The 19,000-nt window shown below is 34.8% G+C and overlaps 2 protein-coding genes across 11 annotated transcripts in view; one reads left to right on the forward strand and one right to left on the reverse strand.

Annotated features, from left to right (window-relative positions):
* The window catches only part of LOC106066201 (uncharacterized), a 95,239-nt gene extending 81,098 nt beyond the window's left edge, over positions 1-14,141 (forward strand). For all 10 annotated transcript variants that reach the window (XM_056016570.1, XM_056016575.1, XM_056016574.1 and 7 more), the window contains 15 exons: positions 925-1,032; positions 1,180-1,229; positions 1,645-1,829; positions 1,999-2,046; positions 2,544-2,667; positions 3,604-3,726; positions 3,855-3,957; positions 4,180-4,256; positions 5,159-5,301; positions 6,190-6,355; positions 7,723-7,842; positions 9,102-9,214; positions 11,130-11,263; positions 12,159-12,320; positions 13,771-14,141. In XM_056016570.1, coding sequence (XP_055872545.1) covers positions 925-1,032; positions 1,180-1,229; positions 1,645-1,829; positions 1,999-2,046; positions 2,544-2,667; positions 3,604-3,726; positions 3,855-3,957; positions 4,180-4,256; positions 5,159-5,301; positions 6,190-6,355; positions 7,723-7,842; positions 9,102-9,214; positions 11,130-11,263; positions 12,159-12,320; positions 13,771-13,895 — 1,781 coding nt within the window. In that variant the 3' untranslated portion in view covers positions 13,896-14,141. The remainder of the gene's footprint in view (positions 1-924; positions 1,033-1,179; positions 1,230-1,644; positions 1,830-1,998; positions 2,047-2,543; positions 2,668-3,603; positions 3,727-3,854; positions 3,958-4,179; positions 4,257-5,158; positions 5,302-6,189; positions 6,356-7,722; positions 7,843-9,101; positions 9,215-11,129; positions 11,264-12,158; positions 12,321-13,770) is intronic.
* Positions 14,142-17,149: 3,008 nt separating this feature from the next.
* The window catches only part of LOC106057707 (uncharacterized), a 28,286-nt gene continuing 26,435 nt past the window's right edge, over positions 17,150-19,000 (reverse strand). Inside the window, exon 10 of the mRNA XM_056016580.1 lies at positions 17,150-18,477. Within this exon, the coding sequence (XP_055872555.1) occupies positions 18,343-18,477 (135 nt within the window). The 3' untranslated portion in view covers positions 17,150-18,342. The remainder of the gene's footprint in view (positions 18,478-19,000) is intronic.

Genomic DNA, 19,000 nt, shown 5'->3' on the forward strand with positions numbered 1-19,000 from the left:
GCTTAGCCAGATCTAAATTTGCTTGTCCAAATTATAATTAACTACATTTATCTGTCAATCATTTCAAAATAAGAGAGTTTTACTCCTCTTCAACTACGAGTGTAAACCATATTAGGAAGAATTGAAAGACACAAAGATAAAGGCACATTCCTCATCCCATATGCTAGGACAAATTTGTACAAATACTCCTTCTTCCCTAGTGCTATTAGAGCATGGAATGGGTTGCCTGAGCTAGCCAGGAAAACCAGTGACTTGGCAGAATTTAAGTCATTGGTTAATATGCATGACTAAATGCATGACGCGTAGGACGTAATCATCTTCTTTTTTGAAGTAACGTCTGTATTATATAAGATAAGACCATAAGCCCACTGAACATGCTATGGCATAAACTGTGTGCTCTACAAGCAATTCAATAATATTTTTAGCTGTCATCACTTGAAGTATTTTAGTCCTTTAAAGACTATCTGTATATGTTTCTAACAATGTACCATAATAAAGTTAGTTGTCTTGAACTTACTCCTGTGTCATTTAATACAGTGACCAGCTGTCTCCATAGACATTGGTTTTAGGACTTAGATCTGGGTTTTCAAGGCTTTTCTTGTAAAATGTTTTACATGTTTCGGATGTTCCTTCAGAGTTGAAGATAGTTTACTTCCTAGTCCAAACCTCCCGCAGGACGACGGGGGATGGGAGCGGGCAGGATTTGAACCCTCGACCATCGATAAATCCGAACGACAGTCCAGCGCGCAAACCTCACGACCAGGCAGTTCTTTGAACAGCAAGTAAACTTCTAGCCTTAGTCTGAAATCTTTATTGGACAGATGATGATGAAATGATCTGAATACTGATTTTGAACAAAAAAAAAACAACTGTATCACTTTTCCCAAATTAATGCCAAACTTTTATTTATTATAAAATGTCTAGATATGATGTCTGCACATCAAATTATTGCTGACCTTGAACTAGTAACATTTGACCAGAACAAGAAAGTCATGCCACAAGTCGCAGAACTGGCTGAGAATATCTTATATGGTACATTTCATTTTTGGCTTAAAATTTCAAAACTTTTGTTATGCATTAAATATAAATGTGTTGTGTTTTTTTTTAGCAATAGTTTTATATGTTTGTTTTTTTATTTACTGGTATGAAACAGGAAATACATTTTTGTCTTTCTTTCAGTCTTAGATGAAATTCTGTCCCTAATGAACAGTGTGCTGCTCGTGGAAAGGGTAAGTTCTAAGTCATATTGTTAACTGGTTCTATGAAAAACCTTTCTAATACTTTTTCAAACTTTAAAGATCAGGATGGTTTAGTGGTTGATTGTTCAATCAACCAATTGAGGTTCTCATTAACAAGATCACTTAACTCAAACATATTTATTTTCTTCCATATGCTGATATATCTTAAGCCAAAAAATGTTTGTAAATTATTCCATTTTTATAACTGAACTATTATCACCATAATCATCCCCTGTCTTCCTCATGGAACTTAAGACCTCAGTAAACAAAAAATACCTCTCTCCAGACTCTCTTGCTAGTCTTTTAATTGCTTCCCAGTTCTCTAACTGCACAGCTGCATAAGTCTCTTAAACAAATATACAACAGAACTTTGTACTGAAAAAAAAAATGTTAATATAATTTCTAGGAACCGCCTGTTTCTGCCTTAAATATGTCAAGGGAGCAAACTATCAAGTCTGTGCCACCTCCCATGGAGACGCAGTTCAATTCTCCTACTTTAGAAATGATGAAAGAAGGTGTAGAAGCCATCAGGGAGTCCAGCACTGTGGAGAATGAAAAACTTAGAGAGCTACAGGAACAGTACCAACAGCTGTGAGAACTCAATTTTTTAAAAATCATTTTATTGATTGAGCGCATCTAATAGCTTTGTAGTTCTTTTTATTCAGATAATGATTTGAATGAGATTACATAAGCGTGATATACAGTCTATTTAGCTAAGATGATTGTTAAAATATTTGAACAATGGATAAACATGTTTCAGTAAAGAAGATATGGAACAGGAAAGAAAGATTCACCAAGACCAAATACAGTAAGTAATAGAAGTAGTATTATAGTAATATAAAACAACTTGAACTGACTCAACATATAAGAGATATATCACTTATTCCTCAAAGGAATTTCTTTTGTCCTATATACAGCTTTAAAGTTGTTTGTTTTTTTAAATCTAAAAAATTGCATTTCTAGCTCTATATTTTTTATAAAAAGATTGATAACAGAAACAAATGAACATAATGTTTGTTAATATGCCTGTAATTTTGGTATTGTGAGTATTTTATAAAGTTATGCTTTTGTTGTTGTAAGTTATGGCTCAGCATTATATACATTATTGCAACTTTACATTTTAGTCTTCTGTCCTAAAGTGTCTCTATGTCTCAATAAAATATAAACCAAAAAATAATCAAGCTGAGAGCAAGAAGCCATTTATGTAGACCTCGATTTAATGAGCAAGTTATTAATTCAAAACTGCATGCTTTAAATTGCCTGTTGACTAAATTTCTGTTAGCACCTAAAAATATTTTTTTTTAGGAAAAATACGGTGGTGATGATGGAGTTACAAGAGACGATCAATGACCTCCAGAGAGAGTTGTCCTCCCTTGGCAAAGCTCCGCTAAGGACAAAGTCAGACCTATCCAGTGGCAGAGGCACTGCAGTAAGTATCCTTTAATAAACAGAAACACTGAACTACATGACTTGTCCACCAGCTCAAGAAACCTTGCATGCTTGTCACTTCCTGTACTAGTCTTTAATGCCTAGCAAAGGTGACAGCTTGCCTTAACTGGCATAGAGAACACCTTGCATCTAATGGCTTCCAAGCCCTTACAAATGCCATGAGATACACATTAGTTGCTACAGGAGGCAGGTTTTAAACAGCGTAAAGAATTTTAAATTGGCCACTGGTAGACAATATTATTTGTCTGCATCTGATGTGGCTAAGTGTGTATGAAATTATATCATCTCTTCAATTTTACAGACATACATTGAAAATCACAGATTGCTATGCTGATTGTCTTGTGTTAAATCTTGTTAATTAGAGATTCAACCTGTAATAAGTCATTAGTTTCCTTGGTTGATTAAAATTTCTTATGACACATTAGTTTCCTTGGTTGATTAAAATTTCCTATGACATGCGGAATTCTTCTTCCTATTTGTCTTAAGAGTTGAGTCTAAGACTCTTGGAACTCTAGGCCTATGGAACCTTGCCCTCCATCTGCCTGTTTAAACAAACTTCTCTCTGTCCACGCAGATGTAAATTTGACAACGGCCCTGCACACCAGGGAGACTCCCCTATATCCCTTCTCTGTTCTACATCTGCCTTGGAAGTGTCACCATAAAACTTCCCCTTGAGGAGCTAGGCTTTCTTCCATCCCCGCCACCGCAATGGCCTCAGTCCCGACAGGGGTTTCTCCTAGGGAGTAAGAAACAGGTTTTGTTTTCTATTCGATGACTTTGTTGCTGTATGCAATTAAATGTTTAAATATTCAATGTATTACTGTTACATTAATTACAATATTTAAAAAAAACAATCTTGCTAATTAACCAAAAAACAGCAATACTACTATCAAATTATTTTTAAAATTTTCTAAAGGTTATTCATAAGTCTCCGTCACCAGAGTCTTCAGTTCTCTTCACAAGACTAGACTCTGAGAGAAATGCTAAGATCATGAGGAAAGCTGTGATAGAGGACAAACTGAACCCAGAGAGATACAAGGTGAGTGGATGGCACATGTACTGAGCTGTTAGCTTATTAATTTGTTCTTTTTTTTTTTTGATTTGCCCAGTTTGGCTTAGCATTCTAAATAGAAAAAAAGAAACTATTAGATTATGTTCCTATTCCAGGAGGCTATTGCCAAGATGGACAAATATGTCAGTCTTCCAGCTCAACGTTTGGCTCACCTTGTGAAAAAATATGTCCACCATTGCAGAATGAAGAAAATTGAAGGTATTTGGTTTACTGTCAATGTTAATAGTTCAGTAGAAGTCTTTGTCTTCTAAATTGAGTTACTGGTTTATTCAAAGTAAGATGATTAATAGACTTGTATCCTTTTTTTTGATAATAATAATTTAGTAGGACACTAATGTATCATAATTACCATAGCGATTTTGTTTTCAATAGTTGTCAATTATATTGTCTTTACAAACCTATGTTTTGTCTCTTGTGCAGAAAATGTCAAGAATGGTGGAGAATTAGATGATGAGGTATACGAAGTTTTGAATAAAATGGAAAATCTTCAAAACCAAGTAAACATTATTTTCAAATTAGATTAATTAATTTCTTTATCACCTATTGAACACTTTCATATTTGTTGATTTAATATTTGAAATGCCTTTTGTTGAGACCATTCATTTATCGTGACTAATAATACTTTACCAATTGGTATTTCTGTGAATGGTGGAAAATCTGCAGCCTTAGTGACTTATGTTCCTGGTGAACCAAATCCAAATATAAAATCTGTTGTTTTTTAATTTCTTAGAAAATTTTTATTGAGAGGAAAAAAATCCATCATACTTAAGAAACAAAAAGAACAGCTAAGAAATCTAATGCCCAGCTTTATTAACTAAAAGGAAGTGTGAGTACTACAGTACATTGCCACAGTATTCAATACAGGTTTTACAATGTTAAGCTATGAATGCCTGAAATGCAATTTACATTCACTCAGCAGTCACAAAGTCAAACATTTCTAAATGAGCTAGAAAGATTAAAGGTATATATCAAGTTAGTCAAGATGTTCCATATTTTAAATTACTTTTTTAAAAACTATTTACTGGTCCACCATCATCTTGATTAAAAGATGATTAAAAATCTGTTACAAAAAGTTAGTTCCCTTTAAAAGATTTTTATTTTAAGCTTCTTTTGATGTGTTTTCAAATTATCAACTTTGTACTCTATAAAAGCATGTCTTTATAACCCTTCTTTTAAACTAGGGGAATGAAACTAATTTACAGAGTGATTAACAAAAGTTGAAATGATTAAGTTTTTAATTTAAAGCAATTCTGTGTTTTTCTAATAAGTGAAGCATGTATGGTCTTAACTCATTATTCTCTTTCTATAAATCTAGAACTATATTTCCATGTCATTAATTATCTAACCAAATTATCCACTGTGTCAATATATATATATATATATATATATATATTTTCAGAGAGCCAAAAAGTGGGCTCAGAAAATGGATGAAATGGGCTCTGAGCGCATCAGTCTGGCCAATATGTTGATGGAGACTCTGGATACCATAGAACAGGAATCTGGTATCTTCCTCATCAAACCAATGTATTCTTACAGGGGAAGGTTAGTTACTTGAAATTTGTTTTTCTTCTAGATAATGTCTTTCCACTAACATAGCAGTTTGTAAGTAAACCTTTGAAAAATCTTAGACTGAAATCGTACGGAGGCACAGTGAACATATTGCCATAAAGACCTAGAGGTTGTAGTTTCCAGGGAATGTAATTCTGCTTCCTCTACAAGATGACTACTGAATTTCACATGGCCTACATTTTTACTCCCTTTTAGGTTGACCATAATTGAAGCAAAAGCTATTGATTCCAATTAGTATTGAATACTATTAAATGAACTGTAAATCAATAGATTTTAGCAACATACAGTTACAAACTATTAGAAAATAAATAGAGAAAAACTTGTCATGATTGACATCGGCCAAGATGTTGAGAGGATTGTATCAGACAGAAAACTTAGTTCAACATAAAGTGAACTAATAAAAACAAATTATGAATATCAACAATTTTATGAAATTATTGTTTATTTTAAACTCTGAACACAAAATAGCTTAGATGGACAAGCTTTTCTGTAGACAACACTCAGTGTTTCACTTTTTGCTCTTCAGTTTGACTTTTATTTTGTTTAAATTGTTGTCTGGTCCATTGTGTTCTTTTATTTGGTTTAAAATGTTGTCTGGTCCATTGTGTTCTTTTATTTGGTTTAAAATGTTGTCTGGTCCATTGTGTTCTTTTATTTGGTTTAAAATGTTGTCTGGTCCATTGTGTTCTTTTATTTGGTTTAAATTGTTGTCTGGCCCATTATGTTCTTTTATTTGGTTTAAATTATTGTCTGATCCATTGTAATCTTTTATATGACTTAAAATGTTTATTTTTTTGTGATTAAGAGGTATTTTTATGTTAAAATTAACTCGAGATTAATGACCGTTTATTTTTTGCAAAGGGAAACTAAACCAATTTACACCAGCAAACTTAACAGACCATCAAAAATACGCAGAAGCCTGACTCCTTCTAAAGATCCTGGCACCGGGTCTATTCCAGCACCAACGCCAGCCTCTCAGTACCGACTGGTTCGACCAGACAGGCTGTACACCCAACAAGTTGTGAATGTAAGAACCCAGCACAAAATATTTTTTTGTTAACTTTGTAAGCTCTAGATTGGATGTTGGGCTTGGTGCATTTACTGGTCACCTTCTCTGCCTTAAAAGTATATTAGTTAGTTATTAGTATATTAGTTTTACAATCTTTTCCATGCCTCAACAATCTGATAACCATTATTACAGTTAAGGTTTATTAGTGTTAGGTAGTGGGGGTGTAGCCCCAGACAGTTAATCCAACTAACCCAACTGACTCACAACTGTGGAAAAAAAAATGTAGATCTTCTTTAATGAACTATACCAATTTCATTTTATTACATAGTGTATGTCTTACACTCTCTTCATGGGTGGTTGGCATTCAAGAAAAAATTAGAAGGTCAATATCTATGTAGAAATATACATACTTACTAACTTAGACTTAGATCCTCCCACCCTGTTCCGTGCATTGGGTGTCAAGCTGTCTCCACAAAGATCTGTCACAGGCAATGTCTGAAACTTCTTCCCACCTGGTGTCCACTGCTCTGAGGTCCTCCATGAAAGTGTGGCGCCAAGTTATACGAGGACGTCCCTGTTTGTGCTTTCCTCCTCTTGGCCTCCATGTCATCTCAACGTTTGGTATGCGTAATTTATTTTGTCGAAGAACATGTCCCACAAACCTCATTGCACAACCTCACTAAGTGGTTGACTCTCAGTTTAGCATAGGAATTCCCTGTTTAAATACATAACACATTTGAAATCACAAGACCTTAAAGGATTTTCAGCATATCTTCAATTCACTTAAATCTACTGTTCTTTTCATTTAGTATTCACACTTTTTCATTTCCCTTTTCATCAGCTTTTTCTTTGTTGTAAATCTTATACATAGACACAGTCCAAAACTATTAGGAAACTTAGTTCTAATAAATCAAACTTTCTGCCCTCCATATCTGAATTTATCTCAGTCTTTAGAGTGTATTGCCAGCACTATCTCCATTTATTTGTTTAAAGATATAATAATAATAATAATCTTTATTGTCCGTAAAGAAATTTGTCTTACCATTTATGCATTACACCAAACAAAACATTGTAACTAGAAAAAAAACAAAAATGTACATTCACACCAGACTCACTAAGGCAGGCAGTTCTACTAAGGGCAGTCAATTCTGATTAGTTTATCTTTTACGTCTGCTTATTTTTGTTTCAAAAAGTATAAACTTAACAATAGACATGAATGTGCTTTGACCCGAGAAACCCTGCAACTATAGTGAGATGAAGACAAAAGTTATAGACTCATAGCATTAATTCAGACATAATATTTTTTAGATTTCAAGCTCTTTATTACCCAATGCAGTTTTCATTTATGCCACACTGTTTTCATTTATGCTCATCTTTCTTGCCAGCGCCATTCTATGAATGAACTCAAGTTTTACAAAGGAAGTGAATCTCCTGAGAATGGGGAAGTTCAAATCACAGGGAATGGTCTAGTTGTCAGCCAAGCTGCTCCTAACACAATGTGGAATGTAAGATTATATTCCTATCATATAAATTATGTACATTTTTTCAAGAGAGAAGATTACTAGGCCCTACACTCATCCATGTGTTAATCTAGCTGTGTAAGTTTATTAGAGATTTACATTTTTCTATGTCACATTCCACTGGTTTTCCTGTCTGATTAAAGTAAATTTTTCTATGCTTTAAGTTACTGGCTAAGTGTTATAGGCATAATCGTGAGGTGGGTTGTTTTTTTTTACTGACAGCATTACTCTTGTTAGGTGAGCATTCTATTTGGGTTAACCACAGGATGCTTTTCTGTGTTAGTTCTATTTTTTTTAAAAAATTTTTTGAGTTTAAGGCTGCTAAAAAGAGGATATATATTCTACTATCTCAGTATCCTATTTTGTTTCTTTTGTTCTACATACTAGGAAGTCATGGACAAATATACTTACTATTATTCCAGGGTTAATGCTGTTAAGTAGGTTATTTTATATCAATTAGAAACAGCAAGGGAGCTAATACTGTTCCTTGGGGTGTACCTTATTTTACAATGATATGTAATGCATTGAGTTGGGATCATTTTATGATTACTCTGGTCTCTACTAAACTCTTTACTCTTTGCTTTACATATGACAAAGTCCTGGATCAATGATGTAGTGTGGTGAACTCTGTTTTGTTTTAGAAGAGAAAAATGTTGTGATTTCAGAACTCAGAAAGACACAAAGATAAAGGCACATTCCTCATCTCATATGCTAGGACAAATTTGTACAAATACTCCTTCTTCCCTAGTGCTATTAGAGCATGGAATGGGTTGCCTGAGCTAGCCAGGAAAACCATTGACTTGGCAGAATTTAAGTCACTGGTTAACATGCATGACTGAATGCATGAGGCATAGGACGTAATCATCTTCTTTTTTGAAGTAACGTCTGTACTATATAAGATAAGATAAGATATGATTTTGTCTCTTTTTTTATGAGTCAATCTAGAAATGATTGATAATTGATTGAACATGTCAAAGGCAAACCAAGTGCATAGTTTTATATAAACATGTATTATTATTATGAGGTTGAAATGTAAATGCCATGGAACATATTCTTATGTTAATTTAGTATCTGATGTACCAAAAAAATGTAAGAAGTATCCCTTGTTTTACTTGGGTGGGTTAAATTAAGGCAAGCATGAGATCTAGGCCTGCATGGTTGTCACTTTATTACAGTGTTTCACAAAATTTTTTCCAAATTATAAGGTTTAACTGTAGCTCAAAATTTTATTGGTTTGATTTCAGATGCAAGCATCCCATTCCTGGAATCTTAAAGAGGGCCCAGTCAATTTTTTAAACTGTCCAAGGATTCTGGAGATGGATATCAACCGGATGCTGATTGGCCAGAACAATATCAGGTACTTAGAAAATATGTAAATATATAGAGCCACTTGGTTTAGGAGCAATTAAAAATCTTCTACCATAAATCAAGAAATGAGAACTTGCTAGAACAATATTTGTAAGAAACAGAAATTTTGTGTTATATCTAAGATCACCATCAGGACTTTTCAGTGAGTAAATTTTCTAGATGTTTTACATTGACTTTTGTTAAATATTTAAAGCCAAGCAAGACACTAATAAAACTGATAATTAATTTGTCAGACTTAATTAGTTATGAATAGGGGTGGGGTACTAAAGTAATGCAAATGGATGGCTGCCTGGTCGTGTGGTTTGCACGCTGGACTGTGGCTTGGATTTATCGATGGTCCCGGGTTCAAACCCTGTCTGCTCCCGTGGTCCTGCGGGAGGTTTGTACTAGGAAGTAAACTATTTCAACTCTGAAGGAACATCTGAAACATGTAAAACAAAAAAAACAAACAAAAGAATAGAAAAAACAGTGTGTGCCAAGACTTCAAGCTGACAACATGGTAGATATTGATAGAACAAACTGACTCTATTGTAGATATTGATAGAACATTCTGACTCTAATGTAGATATTGATAGAACATACTGACTCTATTGTAGATATTGATAGAACATACTGACTCTATTGTAGATATTGATAGAACATACTGACTCTATTGTAGATATTGATAGAACATTCTGACTCTAATGTAGATATTGATAGAACATACTGACTCTATTGTAGATATTGATAGAACATACTGACTCTATTGTAGATATTGATAGAACATTCTGACTCTATTGTAGATATTGATAGAACATACTGACTCTATTGTAGATATTGATAGAACATACAGACTCTATTGTAGATATTGATAGAACATTCTGACTCTATTGTAGATATTGATAGAACATACTGACTCTATTGTAGATATTGATAGAACATACAGACTCTATTGTAGATTTGATAGAACAAACTGACTCTATCTCATTGTTGATAATAAACAGTTGAGGAACTGTGCTTCTGTCCCCTATTTCTAAAGTCTCTGTAGTTACTTCGAATAACTTAAGTATCACTTAGCAGATGTTTGTAATACCTTTTCACAAATAGAGCAGACATTTTACAGTTGAAATTTTCTCTCTGGAACTTTCAAACAACTAAATAAGTACTTCTTAGAGAACTATGACTAGAATCTGATATCGATCATGATTTTTTTTTTTATTTTGTGGAACTAAAAAAGTTTGAGAACCGCTGATCTAAAATAATTTTAAATGTTATAAAAACAGTGTCATAAAACTGTTCTGCTGAACACTATGTATTCTGTGAGGCCTGAAAAGGTGTTCTGTGAGGCCTGAGAAGGTGTTCTGTGAGGCCTGAGAAGGTGTTCTGTGAGGCCTGAGAAGGTGTTCTGTGAGGCCTGAGAAGGTGTTCTGTGAGGCCTGAGAAGGTGTTCTGTGAGGCCTGAGAAGGTGTTCTGTGAGGCCTGAGAAGGTGTTCTGTGAGGCCTGAGAAGGTGTTCTGTGAGGCCTGAGAAGGTGTTCTGTGAGGCCTGAGAAGGTGTTCTGTGAGGCCTGAGAAGGTGTTCTGTGAGGCCTGAGAAGGTGTTCTGCTGAGGCCTGAGAAGGTGTTCTGTGAGGCCTGAGAAGGTGTTCTGTGAGGCCTGAGAAGGTGTTCTGTGAGGCCTGAGAAGGTGTTCCACCAACTACTGGAACTGGAAGGCCACCACCTGAATTAGTCTCTTTAAAAAAAAAATAAAGTTTTCCGATAAATACTCAGAATGTTCAAATTTTCAAACTAGTGGAATGGATTACTGACAGTGACTCGCAGCTTCAATTTTCTTAAAGAAACATTCTCTTGAACTGACTTGTCACATGAGGATCAAATGGGATTCACAAAAATAATACAATTTTTCCTCTTTTGTTATCTAGTTCCAAGGTGCCTTTCCCTCAATCTGAAGATCGTCTTGTCAATGCCAGCCAGAACACATTGAGGTCATATGTGACAGTGAACAGACCAACAGCACCTATTGGTGGGGAGTGGGTGGAGAAGAGACCATCCTCAGGTGATTGCTTTGTTCTTCTTGTTGGTAGTAGGAACCAAAATATGTCTATATACTGACCTTTGACCTTATTTATTTTCTTCCTTGCTTTTACATAATTTCTTAGAAAACAAGACATTGAGACATCTTGCATTTATTTTATGTACTGCTTATTTCCCATCAGAGATCCCTGCACCATGAAATGATCTCTTCGAGTTTTGCAGTGTTCTCTCCCCCTGAGGGTTAGCATCCTTTTTAGTGCCCGGGCCAAATAGTTGCAACTTGCTCCCCATTGAGACTAAGCAAATGCTTCACTACATTTGAGAAGATTAAGACATTTTCTGAATGTATTGATTTTCCATTTCAACTCTTTTTCAGTTCCTACTAATAGTTTACTATTCCTACTTATAGTTTCCTATTCCTAATAATAGCTTCTATTCCTACTTAATAGTTAATAATGGGTGGCTGGAAGTTGGATGAAAAGGTTGGTCAGAAGTCTGGACATTCCAGAAACTGTTAGCTACATTGATAGTGTCACACAAATTTTGTGGGGTCGATCGCTAGAGTGCCCATTTTTTTTTTTTTTTTACTGTTGACTACCAATCAGGTCACATACGATATAAATCAGTTTATTCCTATCAATGACAATTCATTCCAATTGGATCACATCAGATTTGATTTGACCCAATCTTCCAATTTTATGTGAACATTAAGTTTTTGTTTTTTTTACTTTTAAAAAAAATAAGTATTGTTTTTAAACTTTTTTAATTGTTATGTTTTCATAGCGCCTTTTAGCCTACATTATAGGGCCTACTAATGAACAATTATTATTGTTATGAATATTCACTCCCAGCCCCATTATGAACCTCCGCTACTCCTAGACTTCATTTTAATAATACAAGTTAACGTTCTGTTCCAGGCAGTGCCAGCTCCCAGTCCAGCCAGAAAAAGGTGACAGTGTCTGATATAGACCGAGAGATTCCTGCCAAACTTCCAGTCCCCCAGCCCCTACCTCCCATCAGTCCAGTGCCTGGTCAGTTTGACCACCAATATAGACCTGTACAGGAAAGTGATGATGATGGTAAGTTTTATCTTTAAGTATCAAACTCGTGCTTTGAATGGAATGAGTTCTCTTTCAGTGACTTTGTACCCGAGTTCTTCTTTTTTTATTGCATGAATTAAAAAAAGTATAAAAAAATATCTTCAACTATTTAAATCTTTCAGCAGCTGCTTGTTTCATAGAGAGATAAAATAATACAATTTTTAATGGAGTCTAGTTGGATACTTAGATAGTTAGAAAATTTGGCCATTTCTTATTCCACATGCTAGGACAAATTCAAGTACTCCTTTCTTCCCTAGAGCATGGACTAAAGGAAAACCATCAACAAGAGCCTAAGACTCTAATTAGCATGCATGTCTAGATTAAAATTTCTGCCTAGGACCACTTAATACTCATGCAAGTTGTCCCTAGCTTTCTCATATTTCCATCTTATTCTAACTACACTTGATTTCTATATTACTGCTAATTAAATTTCTCAAATCAATTAAATATGTATCCTGATAATTAACACATGTAAAGTAAAGTTCACCTTTCAGACCTTGTGATCTATGGGGCAGATGATGTAAAGGTCATTTATTTCTGTTGTCCAGGGTTAACAAGGCTGTTATTTGGCCAACACAATCGCATTTACTTTTTCCTGACTAATGCCAGATACCCATTAGAGCTGGGTGGACTCAGGGACAAGGAAAGATCCCAAAATTTAAAATCCCAGTATTCATCAGAATTTGAACCCAGGACCCCCAGTTCGGAAACCAAGCTCTTTACTGCTCAGCCGCCTTGCCTCCAATTAATACCTGCAGGACATATATATCTTGTTTTGAAGGCATGTCTCTAATTTAGGAGATAAGATCACCCTGTTACTTGCCTGCCTGTCAAGTTTTGGTGTTTCAGTGGTATCCAGATTGCCATGGAAAAGTTGAAGTAGTTAAGGTTTCGACTAAACACTTTACCAGCGAATCTTGAATTCAAATAAAATGTTAGCACATAGCTCGGCATAAAATGATTTTATCTTGAGAAGGAACGTCTGTAATTGTTAAGCTATATTAGGAAGTTTGGTCAGCTTGACGTCTTCTTAAATCTTCTTATAAATTACAGGGTCATTTCAAAAGAGAAGATAATTACAACCTATGCATATCCCTGTGTTAGTCTAGTCATGCATGTCAATCAGCGACTTAAAATCTTCCAAGTTGTTTTTTGTGTCTGATTCAGGCAACCCATTCCATGCTCTAATAGCACTAGGGAACAAGGAGCTATTGAACAGAATTTGGTGAAACTGTAGATGTGCTTGCTGTATTCTGAAGAGGAGTTTTATTTAGGTGTATACATTTTCAATAAAAGTCAAATCTTATTTCTTATTTATTTTCTCTCACTAATTGTATGCATTGTTCAGAATCAGTTTAACCTATCTCTGCATTTCAATAGTCATTATTCTACTCTTGTTTAGTTTTCAATTTTATTTTCTAATTGTCAGAGCCTCCTGAAAGTCCGCCAGGTTCTTCCTTGTACCAGTCTACCAATGGGCGCAACACCAGACACTCTGCTTCTAGGCTTGACCAGTACATGTCCATTCACAGTGACACTGAAGATGAGCGTTGACCTAGACCCTCAAATCTTTTGGCAGATTTTAACATGTCTGTTTGAATAAATTATAACATTGACTGTGATATATACTACAATTACGACAAGGTGGAGGTTGGCTATGTCAAGTAAAGTTGATCAGACTCTACCCTTATTGTTTGATATTTAGTCTGTATTGAGAATGGACTAGACAAATATTTACACTAAACTAAAACATTCAAGTCTTTATGTATGTTAAAGATTAAAATTTCTCTGATTTTATTATTAATTTGTTATGTATTTCCTTGTTCTTAATTTGTTTTTGTTTCAGTGCGGTATAGAAAAAAGTTAGTCATAAGGAAATTTGTTTTTCTTTCCATGTGTCATAATGAAAGTGTCCAGAGGGGGGAGAGAATTAAAGTTCTTGACAAAGTGGGGAATAGAGTCTTTGTTGACAGTGTGAGAACCTCTGTCTCTAAACACAACAATTGTTTCTATTTGCCATCTTTTAAAATGTCCTTGTTGGTATATTTTAAAATGAGGTGGTCTTAAGTTTGAATTTCTACTTCTACTAAACACTATTTCAAAACTTGTCCAGTAGCCCTGAGAGTTAGGGTTACATTAAAGTCATGTTTCCTTTAATTGATAGATCTTTGAAAGTGATTGATTGCTTTCCTCGCTCCAATCTCCTTGCAATGTATCAGCTAGACACTTCATTATATTCTTACTACCTTTTCTTGTCTAGATCACAACAAAGGCATCACACTAGAGAAGAGTCTTCATGTAGACTATTGTAGACAAAGCTTAAATTCATTTCCCTTTACATCAAAAACTATATGAACATGTTTATTTCAAGTATTCCTTCCCATCAAACTAATGATATACGAGTTATTTTTTAACATTCCTTCAAATGATGTACATATTTTTATTAATTATTTTTTTTAAGTAAAGAAGAAATAACAATTATAACATATAAATGCTAAACAAAATTTCTTCATCGTATCAATAACTTAAAAATATTTGAATGATTTTAAAGTCAATAAACTACATTGATTCTTATGTAAAATGAATTTGTTTTTTTTGTTTTTTGGTGTAGTACTTTTCGCATAAGACACCACATCAGATAGTTTGTCCAAATTTTTTTGTTTCTTTGTCAGCCTTGTTATGTTTACAGCCCCACTATGAGTCAGCCTTCAGTTTGACCTCAGACTTTGGTTGAAGTGAATGAAAGCTGGGAACTCGAGGGCAGTTGGTTGGATAGGCAGATGTTATGGCCACCTCAAGAGATGAGTTCTTACTTTTCAGTTTGACCTCAGAACTCGTCTTGTTCCCTGGGGGTTCCACTCTAAGGCCAGTTTGGCTCTGTTATTGGTATCTTTTCTAAGGTATTCATTTTACAAAATATTTATTAATTATTATTTTCCCGAATCACATCCATCATGGTATAAATGATGGAATGAGTATTTACTTCTTTCGGCGCTTCAGTGCCGTAATTTTTTTTTTCAATACTGTACATAGAAAAATTCATGGTCTTGAAAAAAATCCGCGGAGTATTTTTCCATTAATATTTTTGAAAGCCCGTGGTATACACCGTCCTCGAAAATCGGACCTCCCAAAGTTACCGAGACCACTGTACCTGTTATTTCATTTCTAATGACTCACTATTAAGACGCGTACAAGTTGGGTTTGGTTGGGTATTTCCTTAGTGACGCGACAGTTCATTAAAAAGTTGGAACGGAAATAGGTTAGAAATACACTAACGAACGAGAAGAGACATCTTGTAGCAACCCGACGACGTGGAATGTGCCCTTCTTTTTGTAATCAATTTTTTTGTTCTCAAAGGGCGGATTAATTTAGTTTGTAATATTCATTCTGTTATCTTGGACATTTAAGAACTCGTCACTGCAACTAATAACATTCCAAGTAAGATAAGATAAACATCTCCACAATTCTACCAACCACAAACACATTAAAGACTATTTTCCTTTTGTTACGTAACAAATCTTCAGATCCCCACCCTTGTAACAAATTTGTACCCCCCCCCCTTTCCACATCCTCTTTACATCTTATAGCAAGATTTTTTTTGCTCTTAAAAATTGATGAATGTCTTTTTTTTTTTTTTTAAAGGAACATTTTTTTTTTTACAACCAACGATTTCTCTTGATAGACTAGCATACGCGGTTATTTTGTAGAAATGTGTTGCTTTGAAGACAACTATTTGAAGCATATGGCTTTGTAAACTGATCCACGGACCATTGAATCATTCATGAGCAGAAAACTTAACAAACAAAGAGTGCCGAGTTCGAACTCATAAGGGACTTAACTCATGACGGTAGTATTTTTTAAAGTACGCAACTGTTTAGATAGGAATTTAAATCATCAGCAATCCAGGCAACGCCTTGAAGAACTAAACAGATTGGACATTTGTTTCCCGTTCGCATTGCTAACACTTCATAAATCTTGTCAATTTGTTGGGGCATTTGGTCACGTGACAGACTGCACCTCCAATGTGGAAATTTGAAACAAGATCACTGTGTCATTTGTGCCCCACGATGAGCTGCTGACCACAGAAAACGCAAAAAAAACTTGATGGCCATATCACAACAGCCTCGAGGCTAGCAAAGATCTTCCTGCAAGGAACAGTACCAGGGAAAAGAAGATGAAGCAGACAGAGAAAGCGAAGGGAAGATAAGATTAAAGAATGGACAGGCCTGACGTTGAAAGATTCTAGTCAAGGCGAAAGACAGGGGAATGGAGAAAGACGTTCAATGTGCAACAGACTAAGGTAAAGTAGAGATGTCTGATTCAGGCAACCCTTTCCAGTTGACTGTTTAACGCACTCGTTCTCACTAAATGAAATTCAGAACGACATTTTGGCATACTTGAAGAGTTTTCCAAGCGTTATCCATACCAATTTTTTATAGAAATTTTATACTTTACCAGAAATGAACCAACTTTTTCAAACAAGTAACGTCTGTAATATATAAGATAAGATTAGAATAGTAGACTGCTTTGCTAAAGTAAATTATCTTTTTCAGATCTTGCGATCTTTAGGGCTCATGACGTAAATGTCATCTATTTCTGTGGCCCACAGTTAACGAGTGTCATGTGGCCAGCACAACGACCAACCGCCTTTACTTTTCCCCAAATAATGTCCAGGATCTTTCTGTAGCATCACCATTCCATTAAATCGAAAAAAATTGCTTAACGATAGATTGAAAAAAAAAAATAGTTGCATAATAAATGCATTGAAATTTTAAATATTTACTGTAATAAAATCGCATATTACACTCTTAAAATAAAACAAAAGATTTTTATTATTTTTTTCGGCGCTACTAAAGCTTCTAGATCTAGATCTTAACGAATATAAATCATTTATTATAAATACACACACACATATATATAGGACAAGTCTTGCCTAACAAAATGGAAGCTGGAACTAATAATAGGTTTAGTTTTTGTATACGATTTTTTTTATCTAGGGGTGGGGTGGGGAGAGTATGCAGCAAGATAAGTAAGTCAAAGAGATAGTTTAGAATACTTAAGAAAAATACTTTTGTAGAGGGTATAAAGCAACCAAAAAAAAGGTCAATCAATTGTTAAGCATTATCAGGGCCGGATTTAAGGGAGGGCAGGCGGAGCTACTACCCAGGGGTCTCCCCAATCAAGAAAAAAAAATCATATTTTGACGAGTCAATAGGCCTACTTTAAATCGTACAATTGGCGACACTGTCGTGTTTAAAAAAAATGTCCGCTCATAGTGGCTCGTAGTATAGGCCACTCTAGATTTAATACGTTGTATAAACCCTAAAAAATATATTTTTTTTGTAAATAAAATATGTGTATTAAATAATCTTTTTTTTTTTAATGAAGGAAAATTAAATTTAATTCAAAACAAAATGTTTCTATTACAATATGGCATATGCGTTTAGATAATTAGCATGTCTTTTTTTTTATGTTGATTAAAGCTTTCGAAAAACTGTAGGGGTCTCCACATACCTAAATCCGGCCTTTAGCATTATTTATTGTAAGGGATGAATGGAGTTATCCCTTTTGTGTGAGAACACAGACATAAATAAATATAGACTGGAAAAAGGAAGTAACTTCATGTAACTTGAAAACATGTATATCTATTGTATTCGGATTTCCGAATTATGAAAAATTGCATGATCTTCATTCTTAGAGATTAAACAAAGCTACACTGCCTCCTTATTTACAATATAAATATAGGTGTGTGGCTGAAATAGATATGAATACTTAACTTTTATACTGCTCATAAATGCTTTATAATAAAGTACACAAAATTGCAAGTCACAAATTTTCGTTTCATAAAACTCTTTAATTGGCCAGTCTATATTTATTTATGTCTATGTGTGAGAACAACAAAGACTAAGTTTAGATTGTCTACTGTAAAAAATCTGATTTAGCGTCTTTCTAAAGTTTGTGGCATATCAGCATGATGCTTTGATGTAGGTTACGCGTCCATTTATTTTTGCATTTTCTTTCTTCCTCTCTTTTTGCGTGTTTTTCTTTGTCCAATTGGAATTTGATGCTGCGGTTCCTTGTCTGGTGGTCTATGGTACACCGTGCCGTACAAATAAAGATTAGCCAATATGCTACTCTGTTGTAGAAATAAGAACAAATGATCAGTAAACATGACTAAACAACATGCTAATTATGTATTGTTACGAGTTGTACTATTTATTTTATTTTTTTTGACCGAGACAGTTGGAGAATTCTCACGAAGGCAGCGGGACGCACATTTGAGGCCCAAAGAAAAGACCTTGTAGAGCCCTTGTAGAAAACATGAGCAGAAAACTTAACGGTTTTGTCTGCATGTGACAAAATAATAAGGCTGGTCTTCGAGTTGAATATTAGCGAGGAATGCAGTATTTCCCGTGGCGACGCTGCCCCAGCTGTGACCCACATAACCATTGTCCGCCTGTAGTCGATTTAGATTTTCTTTCGCACTCAAGTATATATCACGCGGCCTTTGTAAGTGACCTCTAGCATCTCGTCCTGAAGCCGTATGCAACCAGGTGCTCTATGCTATGTCAGTTAAAGCAAGTTGACGCCTAAGCTAGTCTTTAAAGCGTAACCGTAGGGCACCTCTGTTACGTCGACCACCTCTCAACTCACGAAAT

Source organism: Biomphalaria glabrata, chromosome 18 (assembly GCF_947242115.1).
Source record: "Biomphalaria glabrata chromosome 18, xgBioGlab47.1, whole genome shotgun sequence".
Classification (NCBI taxonomy): domain Eukaryota; kingdom Metazoa; phylum Mollusca; class Gastropoda; family Planorbidae; genus Biomphalaria; species Biomphalaria glabrata.